We start from the raw sequence: 11,261 nt of genomic DNA, 5'->3' as shown, positions 1-11,261 counted from the left end.
CCCTCCGATGTTTCAAATGCCAGCGGTTCGGCCACAGTTCACAGAACTGCCGAGGCCGCCTAACTTGTGCGAAATGCAGTGCTGACGAACACACATCTGATGCCTGTAAAAACTCTCCTCACTGTGCGAACTGTAACGGGGAGCATGCCGCATACTCACGGTCATGCCCAAGCTAGAAAAAAGAAAAGGAAATTGTCACAATTAAAGTACAACAAAACATTTCATTTAGAGAGGCACAAAGGCAGGTGTCCTACCTGCCAGAAACCACTTTTGCCGAAGTGGCGCGTCAGGGGGCTGCGCCACGACGGCCCCCGGCGCCTGTCTGGCACACGCGTAGTGAGCCAGCGGTGACGCCATCCGCCCCCTCGGCGGTTGCAGCCAGTGCTGCTCCGCCATTGAAGAAGGACCCATCAACCTCCGGGCTGGGGGCCGCGAGGGCCTTGTCTTTAGAGGCGAAGCCCTCAAAACAACTGCAGCGCTCGCAAGAGCGCTTGTCCAGTGCCTCGCTAGAGGCAATGGACACAACTCCGAGCGTGAGGGCGCAGCAAGCGCCTAAGGATCGGCGCGACTCGGTCAACCGATTCAAAAAAGAAAAATCTCGTGTCATAGCCCCTGGAAAGGGTCCGTGAGCTAATTTTGCATCCTTGAGCACACAGCACAAAACACATCTAAAATGGACACGCAGATTTTACAGTGGAATGTGAGAGGACTTCTCCATAACCTCGACGATATTAGAAAACTCCTTAATAAACATACTCCAAAGGTGCTGTGTGTTCAGGAAACACATCTCAAGTCCACACAAACAACCTTTCTGAAGCAATATGCCATCTTCCGCAAAGACCGTGACGACGCTGCCGCCTCGTCGGGCGGTGTCGCTATAATAGTTGATAAAGGTGTTGCCTGTAAGCAAATAAACCTCCGAACTTCCCTTGAGGCAGTTGCTGTCCGAGCAGTGCTGTTTAGGAAGCTACTAACAATTACTTCTATTTACATTCCTCCGTGCTATCAACTTTCGAAGACAGAATTTCAAAGTTTCATTGATGAACTTCCTCCGCCATATATAGTCGTTGGTGATCTAAATGCACATAATCCTTTATGGGGCAACTCCCGTTTGGATGCACGAGGACGCCTAATAGAACACTTTCTGTTTTCGTCAGGTGCATGTTTACTTAACAAAAAAGAATCAACATATTATAGCTTTACGCACAACACATACTCTTCTATAGACCTGAGTATTGTCACGAGTACACTAATTCCTTATCTGGAGTGGTCTGTTCTCAAGAACCCCTTTGGGAGTGACCATTTCCCGATAATGTTGAAGCTAACTAAAGAAGATAAATGCTCGCCTGACTTTCCTCGTTGGAACACCAAGTCAGCCAACTGGGAACTATTCCGAGAAAACACAATTTTAGATGGAGAGGACATTGCTGATTTTAATATAGACGATGCTGTGGCATACCTAACAGATTTTATTATTGACGCTGCAGTGAAATGTATTAAGCAAACTAACGGAATGACTAATAAGCGTGGCATCCCATGGTGGAATGACGATTGTCGGAAAGCGCGAAATAGTCAAAATAAAGCTTGGAGATTACTCCGAAATTACCCAACGGCTGAAAACCTCGTCACAGGTGAAGTCACAAGCTAGAAGAACGCGTCGTCTTGCAAAGAAAGAAAGTTGGAATAGGTACATCTCTGGTATCAATTCTTACACCAACGAAACAAAGGTTTGGAATAGGGTAAACAAGTTAATGGGTCGGGAGTCGCACGCCCTACTCTTGGTAAATAGCCGAGGTGAGAGCATAGAGGAGCAGGCGGACTGCCTAGGCGAACACTTTGAATACGTCTCAAGTGCATCAAACTACACAGAAACGTTCTTAAAATTCAAAGAACGCGAAGAGCGGCAGCCCCTTAAATGTAAACGTCCATCCAGTGAGACTTACAACTGCCCATTTACATTAGCTGAACTTAAGGCATCTCTTGCGTGCTGCAACAACTCGGCGCCAGGAGTCGATCGTATAACATACGAAATGGTCAAGTACCTTCACCTCGAAGCACTAAAAACACTCCTAACTCTCTTCAATATCATGTGGGCAGCTGGGTATATTCCATTGTCATGGAAAGAAGCTATAGTCATCCCAGTACTTAAACAAGGCAAAGATCCGTCCTTGGCCGCCAGCTACAGGCCAATAGCGCTAACAAGCTGTCTATGCAAACTGTATGAGAAAATGATAAACCGGCGCTTAATCCACTTTCTAGAAAGTAACAGTATACTAGACCCTCTTCAGTGTGGTTTCAGAGAGGGGAGGTCGAGAACAGACCACCTTGTTCGCATAGAGACATACATCAGAGATGCATTTATTCATAGGCAGTTCGTACTCTCGGTATTCCTAGACTTAGAGAAGGCGTACGACACCACATGGCGGTTCGGGATTCTCCGCGATCTTGCCACCATGGGCATTCGTGGGAACATGCTAAACACAATTAAAAGTTATTTGTCTAACCGAACCTTTCGCGTAAAAGTGGGAAATGCTCTCTCTAGAACTTTTACCCAAGACACTGGTGTTCCGCAAGGGGGCGTGCTTAGTTGCACACTCTTTCTTGTAAAAATGAACTCCCTGCAGTCAGTCATTCCAAGCGCGATGTTTTATTCCGTGTATGTTGATGATGTGCAGATGAGTTTCAAATCATGCAATATGTCCACCTGCGAACGACAAGTGCAGCTTGGAATGAATAAATTCTCTAAATGGGCGGATGAAATTGGTTTTAAAATAAACACGAAGAAAAGTACTTGCATACTTTTCTCCAACAAACGAGGGGTAATGCCACTACCAAATGTTGCGATCAAGGGAGACCAACTCTCTGTGAGCAGCGAGCAGAAATTCCTGGGAACCACTTTAGATTCTAAGCTGACGTTTATTCCCTTATTAAATATGTCAAAATGAAATGTTTGAAAGCGATGAACGTCCTAAAACTCCTGTCACGTACAACATAGGGTAGTGATCGAAAGTGCCTCTTGAAGTTATACAAAAGCCTTGTCGGGTCACGCCTTGATTATGCCTCTATAATTTATCATTCCGCAACGCCAAGTGCATTAAAAATCCTAGACCCCGTTCACCATCTGAGTATCCGACTTGCAACTGGTGCTTTCAGGACCAGTCCGATCCAGAGCCTCTATGTAGAGTCGAATCAGTGGTCACTTCACCTGCAGCGATCCTATAGCAGTTTCACATATTTTATAAATGTACGCGCAAACGTCAAGCATCCATCTTATTCAACTATAAACGATATGACCACTGCCACCCTCTTCCATAATCGCCCCACAGTGAAAAAGCCGTTCTCTTTGCGTGTGAGAAACTTAAGTAAGGAAATGGGTGTTCCGCTGCTAGAACTTTGTCCTACGCCCACAGCGACACTTTTACCCCCGTGGCAGTGGCAGCTTATACACTGTGACACCTCATTTGTCGAGATCACTAAACACGCACCAGACGCACATATTAAAATGCATTTCCGAGAATTCCAGTCCAAGTACTCATGCGCAGAGTTTGATACCGACGCTTCTAAGTCGCATGTAGGGGTGGCTTATGCAGCCGTCGGACAATCCTTCTCGGAATCCGGTGTGCTGCACCCGGAAACAAGTATACTTACGGCTGAGGGTTATGCACTATTGTCGGCTGTGAAGCATATAAGGAAATCAAATATACAAAAATCAATTATATTCACAGACTCATTAAGCGTCGTAAATGCATTAGGATCACTTTTCAGATTGAGAAATCCGGTAATAATTGAGCTGTATTCCGTCCTATGTACTGGGTACATGTCCAACCAGCATGTTACTATTTGCTGGGTACCTGGCCAAAGAAGCATCGAGGGCAATGTGCTAGCTGACGAAATGGCCACCTCAATTATATTGCGCGCTATTAACCCCACCGCTACTGTCCCTGCAACAGGCCTAAAACCCTTCCTACGTAAGAAACTGCGAAACCACTGGCAACGCTTGTGGGACACAGAAACAAATAACCCAGGCAGCACACCGCCGTTGGACCAATCTTGGACCAACATCGGCTAACATCGGCACCGACGTCGGGCCGACGTCGGAAGTGCAACTTCTTCCAATGTCAGGCCGACGTTCAAGCCAATGATGGGCCGACGTTTTGCCGATGTTTTAGCCAGTATGCAACCAACATTGGGCCGACGAAGGCCCATCGTATTGCCGACAAAGCTGCCAATGTTCGGCCAACATTGGGCCATATTTCAGCCAATCACATGCCATTTTTACGCCGATTTTTGCTGCACGACGAATATTGGCTACGGATGTACGGCCGACATTGGACCAATCCAGGGCCACATTGCAGCCAATCAAATGCCGTTATTACACCGATGTTTCCTGCACGACGAATATTGGCTACTGATTGGATTGCCAATATGTAACCATTATTAGTAGGGAATTTTTCTCACTGGAAGATTTAAACAATATGCCTCAATGACCCGCTCTTGTAGCTTTGCAGTCCTGTATACTTGGGGCAACAGAAAATTGAATGCTGAGAACTGAAAGCAGTTACTCGATCAATTTCATCTTTTATACCTCATTCCCTATGCTAACACTAGAAGCGTAGTTTATTTTTTTACCAATTTATCTTTTGCAATAGCAAGTGCTTTATTTGGTACTGGTATTTGGTACAGCAGATCGAAAAAAGTCGTTAGGAAGTAAATGTTGAAAGCGTATGTCCCCCACTTGCAATCCCCACATATGTCCCCCACATGGTAATCAAGAATATTCATAGTTTAGAGCATTTTTTTGTAACTAAAACATGGTGATGGTGCTTCTGAATCAGCATAAGCTAGCCAAACAGTGCACCACCGACAGTCTGCAGACTATTTATTCTTTGTTTTTTATTTATTTGGTACAACAAAAAATGTATACATCGAAAAATATATATACACAACTAAAAAAGGCCCGCTCTACTGCAGGTCAGTTTGCGTTGGGGGCCCAGTGACAGTGGTGCTGTCAAGGCCCTGGCTGCTGTGGCTGGGCAGGAAGCCAGCTGCCGCGAGCAGCCGATCATCTGCACTCTGAGAGTGGGGATCATGGGGCTGCTCCACAACAAATGCTTCTCTGAAGCGCCGCTTCCTGCCCCCACAGCGATCACCAGACCCTGGCAGCCACCTCTTAATAAAGTTGAGGGCCTCCGCCTGGTCGCACCCTGCTTTTTGGCAGATGACATCTGCATACAAGAACAGAAATGCCATAGTACACATGAAGCACTGCAGTACAGAGAATACACAAGGATACACACATAAAACAATGAACAAGTCTAACCCGTCACTAATCTACAGAGCCTCAGGTTCACAAAGGCCCTTTTCCCTTTTCTGCCATGAAGGCTGTACAGAACTTGCACGTCATGTGCCAATACAGCCTTCATGGCATTCACACCAATTTCTCGGAGCCCACGTCCCCCAATCTGCTGGAGGTGCTTGCACTGTAAAAAAATGCAAGAAGCATAGATGGGGTGAACGCAACAGCACATCGAAATGTTTTCATGATAAAAATCTGCAAGAAGAGGACACTGAAAACAACAACTTGAATTTTTGGGCATCACAACATTTCAATGTTTTTTTACGCTAACTTCAACTCACTTGACCTAAAATGGTTTCCACATCAGCCCTCTCACACTCAGTGTGAGAACCTTTCAGAGTCCTTCTCTGAATGCAGTTTCGCTGTTATGAAATACAACACTGTTATAACCCTTAATAAATATTGATTCTAGCTATGAAATAGTATAATTACTTTGTACAGTGCTCAAATTCCAATACACGTTTCTTCGAGGTTACAAAGTCTTTGCCTGAATGTTGACCAGGAGTAGCTTCTACAGGTGAAAAACGATAAAATATGTGGAATTCAAAAAGAAGCTTGGACATGTCTTTAATCAATGCATTGTAAGCAGAGCACAACAAGATAAATGAACCTGATCAAGGCGTACTAAGAGACAACCTTAGAGCGACCAAATCTTGGTCATAGATGAAACTGATAGAAAAATCAAGGTCGCACTAGATGGTCGCACCATTTGCTGTTTATATTTTTCTGTGATAGCCAACAAAGAGGCATGTCGCTATAGAAATCTCATCACAATAAACAAAGGTGCATTTTTCCTCACACTGCGAAATTGGGTGCATGCTAGATTTTTAAAAAAGTAAGAAATCGGCTAACACAAGGCAGGGTGAACTGTAGTTCAAAGTAGAGAGAGCCGCAGCGGACACGAAATAGGGTGATAAATGAACAAAATTACTGAATGTCTGTTTTAAGCAGGCTATTGCTAGTCACTGCCCATCAAACACACGATGCCGCCTACATCGCCTGCTACCTTAGGACAGTTCACTCGGACTTCACAGACTATAGTAAATACAGTCGAATCTCATTAATTCCAACACACTTAATTCGAACTGATGCTGTGGTCCTATCAAAGCTATAGCGCGCTCCGAAAATGCTCTCAGCACCCCGCCCAATCCTGCGGTGGCACTTCAGACACCTCATTGCTGTGCTTGAAGAAGAAAATGAAGAAAAGAAAAGAAAAGACTGCGGTGGAATGTTTGCCAAATGCCAATCTGCGACATTTCTGTGCCCCGCTTCGGCTTTTTCCGTCCCTGCCACGTAGAGACCCTTCTCCTCTTAACACTGCGCATGAAGAGAAAGAGGGAAAAAAAAGCTGTCGCAGAGAGTTGGCTCTCTCATGCCGATCTGCAACGCGCCGGTGTCACGCTTCCCTGTTTTTCGTTCCTGCTACGTAGAGACTCTTCTCCTTTCAACACCGCGCATGAAGAGAGAAAAAAAAAGCTGCCGCGGAGTGTTTCTCTCTCGAATGCCGATCTGCTTTTCTCCAGGTGGAGACGCTCCTCCATTCTCATCATGTGCTGGCCACGCTCCGGCTGCAGCGCAGATGGTAATAGTGGAAACACAGTTGTCTTCGAAGAGTGTCAGCACTGGACATTGCCGCGCGCCACTTCTTTTGCCAGGAGAATACTGAAGCCAAAGTACAAATGGTTCGCAAACTGCACGCAAAACTTGTTGACTCGTTGCAAGGCCAACGTGTACAGACATGTATTGACTACTTTAATTAATGACGGATGTCCTCTAATTTGTGAATAAAACTTCTCAATGCACATGCATCACCGCATGGTGAGGCCTCCGCTCGTTTACCGTATTTACTCTGTTCTACCGCGCCCTCGATTGTAACGCGCGCCCGGTTTCCACGACAAAAAAAAACAAAAAAACTAAGACATCGGTTGCAACGCGCACCCTTTTTTCTCGTTGGCCCGCTTGATCACACCACTCGCGAAAACGACTCTTTTTGAGAGCGTCTTCCGTCTAAATATGAAGTACGGGGGAAGCTTATGCCTATCTGACGTGCAACAGAGCGTTGCTGTCACTCTAGTTTTACCGTGGCCCGATGTTAGTACACAAACTTGCTTCGCCCCCTTCTCCTAGACGGTTGTGGTGCCAGGCATGTCGAAATAAAGAGGCGTGTGATCGGCATTCCCGATTTGCCCAAGCAGGTAGCCGTTGTTGTGCCGCAAGTTTAAGAGGAACCTCTGAAGACTGAAGCTTTTCTTCGTACTCCTCCGGCAACTTCCGGCATATGCCCGTTCGCCTTCGGAGGGAAAAGCCTTTTTAAGTTCGTTAGCCAGCACATGCTCACTTTAAAATGGCTCTGCATTAGCCCTTTTTCTAAGGCTAACTGCATAGCCTGCACTTAGAGCAGTTCGGTCGTCACGGGCCGCTGTGCCGCTCACTGCTTAATCACATACTCGCCGAGCAGCTCTTCAATTTGTGGAAACCGACCCTGCTGTGGTCCACTGAAGCCTTTGCGTGAATCTTTGCTGTCGACAATATTCTGCTTTTGTTTCCGCCAGTCCCGCACGCACGTTTCGGGAACTCCGAATGACCGCGATGCGGCCCAATTTCTGTCCGTTCCGGCACACGCGACGACTTTTCTTTTAGAAGCAGCATTGTGGTGCACTCGTCGAGTTTTTGGAGTCGGCCCTACGATGCCGTCGATGCTAATGTACTACAAGATGACGAACTCCTCAGCACACGTATGAAGTGCCGCGCATGGGAAACACATAGGCAGAAATGACCGACGCGCCATGCCGACGCACGTAGGGGGCGGCCGTTTTGTAAGTGGCGATGGCAATAGAATGACCATATTCATTTTTTTTCGTACTCGATTCTAACGCACATGCGATTTATGAACTCTCTTAACCGGAAAAAAGGTGCGTGTTAGATTCAAGTAATTACGGTAACTTTCATTATTTTGAACTTCTTTTAATTTGAACAAATTTTCTGGCCTCTTTCAGTACGAATTATCCATATTCGACTGTAGTACAGTGGTTCATGAGATAACCTGACTAGTTTGTTTCCCGAAACACAGTATCTTAAAGCAGTACTAAATTTCTGCATGTTACATAGGCATATTAAAAATCAAAAAATATACACCAAAGCCACAGCCACAGCTTTACTCTGCACAGCTGCCTCTGCTGCCTCCAGTTCTCCAATTGTACCAGCAGGCAGCCGGGGAAGGTCAGAGGGGCGCTGTGCTGGCTGGGCGTGCTGAGGCACGGACAAGAGCCGTACCTTGTGCTTCAGCTGTCGCACCTCCTGCAGAACCTGTCTTTGTTGCTGCCGGATGCCAAGTTGGATCCGCAGGATCCGTAGCAATAGAGCTAAAACATACAAGAGTACATACCATATTTACTCGCACAATTTGCATCCTTACATAATTTGCTCACCAGTATAATTATCCAGCCTGCTTTACTACAAGAAACTTTTTCCTCGCATACTTTGCCCTCCCCAACCAGCCCGAGCCACCTTGCCAGCACACACACAGACACATTTGACTTCATGATGCTCTGGTCAGGCACATCTCTTGTCGAGCAGGCGAGTGCAGTCTTACACAAAATGGACTGAGTGCAAGGTCCCTTCTTCCATGAACTTTTACGCTTTCCCTAGAATATCAAACTTGAAAACTGAAACCTGTTTATGTGTAGTCCGAAATGCCTAAAGGTTTGCCTCCTATCTTCCCACCTCTTCCACGGCAAGAATGTATTCCCGAGACACAGCACAGATGTTTAATGCGTGCAAGGACCTGTCACATCAACTAGAGGAGGCAGGTTTTCACACTCATTTTTTTTTCGGTTTCGCCATCTGGCCATTGCGTTTTTACCGTTCCTTGTGATAGGCTACAATAATTATATACGAGGCAGATTGCTGTTATAAAGCTTACCGAAGAAAACTGAAACCGTGCTACCGCTAAGCACATCAGCGTGGAGTTCTTCGTTATGCAATATTCAGTATGAGAGCCAGCAGAAGAGTGCGTTGAATAAGACTTAGCATAGAAGCTTGGGTGTGTTGGTTAGATATCGGAGGGAACACAACGCAATAGAAGACTGGGACAAGGAATGGACACACACACACATGAAGGGCGACACACACAGCACTGTGTTGGCATCGCGCTTCCTTGTCTGCATCTTACTTTACGTTGGGTTCCCGACAATTATTGGAGAGTACTTATGTTCTCTGGTATAACCCTGTCGTGGGAACTGGTTTTTGTGAGCACTGTTCGGAAGAACTTCAAGAAAATGGGGGCAATTGAACAGGCTTAGCAAACAAATGACAATTCGCTTTGAGACAGCTGTGACAGCGCCTGCAACATATATTCCCAGTTGAGCTTTTAGGCCAGCGATTCCTACTAGCTTCGCACATGACTGGATTGACAAAGAAAGTACACATAATACGCAAGTATATATCGCATTTGACTCTGTAGCTTTGATGAACAAGGCAGATACACAAATTTATCCAAAACTCCATTGATTCTGTTGCAAAATTATTCAACAAACAAATTGCGATGTTATCCATGTTACTATATGATTGTGGCACTTTACCATTGCAGCTTTCCAGGAGGCACACATAGTGCAGCGTTAGTTCACCACTCGCAGTAATTGTATGCAGTAGGTTGCTCACAGCAACTGACTGCATGCAATGGTGAACATCTTGCATGCTTTCACCGCTGTTTCAGCATGCTGGCTGCTTCCCATACGGCTATCAATTGATGTTCACAAAATTGGGAAGATGAAGAAAGACTACACAGTGCCCTGCCCTCTGGCCACCCTATACTCCAAACCTCCAGCCAACAAACAAACAAAAGAAAGAGAAGTATGCAAATGAATATTATTCCTAATGCAGCTGGAATGGAGTGTAGTTTTCACCAATTCTTTGTGTTAAGTCAATATGGAGTGAGTTGACTCTATAAAGTAGCTTTTCTCATAACAGTGTTCACTCTATTGTAACACAAGGAGTGACTTCATAGCATCTAGAAGGAAAAATAGAATCTTCAGTATTTGATAGAAATGTGAGGCTCTACCTTAAAACAACAATAATCTGGAAAAAGAACGCATTACATTCGAAAAAAAAGGTAGCACAGTTGATCCCCTTTACAAGAGACACTGATGTAACAGACAAACGGGGATAAGAGGCACCAGTGTGCAGGCTGACATTTGGCCCATCATGCATCAGGCACTCCGTAGATGCGCCTGTGCAGCCGGGAGCCCTGCAGTCAAGCATGCTGAGCAAGACTGTTGACCACTGTACAATGACACATTGCCACAAAATTTCAAAACTTCATTTCACAGACTTCTGCAAAAGCTTCTTACACTCTTGCATAATTTTTGCTCAAGCTTTTCTCATTCTTGCGTGATTTTCGTCAGAACATATAAGTGTTGGAAGTTAATGTCCCCAAAAACTTGCACAATACAAATAACATACATTAAAGTCTATCACTTAATACGTGCATAGTGTAACAATGAAAGGAAACTCACGCATGGTTTCCTCCGAGCCTTCCTCGCGCGGTGCCTCCTTGAGCCTTGGAGAGCACTGTACAGCTAGAGCAAAGTAGCATCAATCCAGTGTTAATGGCAGGTGAACAAGACAACAAAACTAACCCCCTTATTCCTAAACGCTCCCCGACTCGACTTTCACCCTTCACTTGACAAAGTTGAGCACTGTGCCGCTGCTCGCTTGAAAGCGACGCTGCGCTACGCGAGAATCACAGCAGATTATTGCTGACATGCAGCAATTTTCTCTGCTTAGAGACGGCGCTCCCATCAGCCATCTCAAGTGAAGGTGAAGCGTTGAGTGGAGGGACGTTCTAGAATGCGGGGGTAAGATTGGTTGCAAGAACACTACAATAGACACACTTAATTTTTACACT

The 11,261-nt window shown here is 45.6% G+C and overlaps 1 protein-coding gene across 1 annotated transcript; it reads right to left on the bottom strand.

Moving 5' to 3' along the window:
- Nucleotides 1-4,947: 4,947 nt before the first annotated feature.
- Nucleotides 4,948-10,990, bottom strand: LOC142785087 (uncharacterized). The gene is made up of 3 exons (XM_075883494.1): nt 10,870-10,990; nt 8,630-8,718; nt 4,948-5,225 (listed from the first exon to the last, which is right to left on the bottom strand). The coding sequence occupies exons 1-3, from the start codon at nt 10,947-10,949 to the stop codon at nt 4,963-4,965; spliced, it is 432 nt and encodes a 143-aa protein (XP_075739609.1). The 5' UTR covers nt 10,950-10,990; the 3' UTR covers nt 4,948-4,962.
- Between the last annotated feature and the right edge of the window lie 271 nt (nt 10,991-11,261).

This window comes from Rhipicephalus microplus, chromosome 2, assembly GCF_043290135.1.
Source record: "Rhipicephalus microplus isolate Deutch F79 chromosome 2, USDA_Rmic, whole genome shotgun sequence".
NCBI lineage: Eukaryota > Metazoa > Arthropoda > Arachnida > Ixodida > Ixodidae > Rhipicephalus > Rhipicephalus microplus.
This window is presented reverse-complemented; position numbering and strand designations above follow the sequence as displayed.

Coding starts and splice junctions, on each gene's coding strand:
- LOC142785087 (XM_075883494.1), bottom strand. CDS start 10,949: ATGCTACTTTGCTCTAGCTGTACAGTGCTCTCCAAGGCTCAAGGAGGC. Junction 8,719..10,869: donor AGGCTCGGAGGAAACCATGC/GTGAGTTTCCTT, acceptor TGTATGTTTTAG/CTCTATTGCTACGGATCCTG. Junction 5,226..8,629: donor TGCGACAGCTGAAGCACAAG/GTACGGCTCTTG, acceptor TCTTGTATGCAG/ATGTCATCTGCCAAAAAGCA.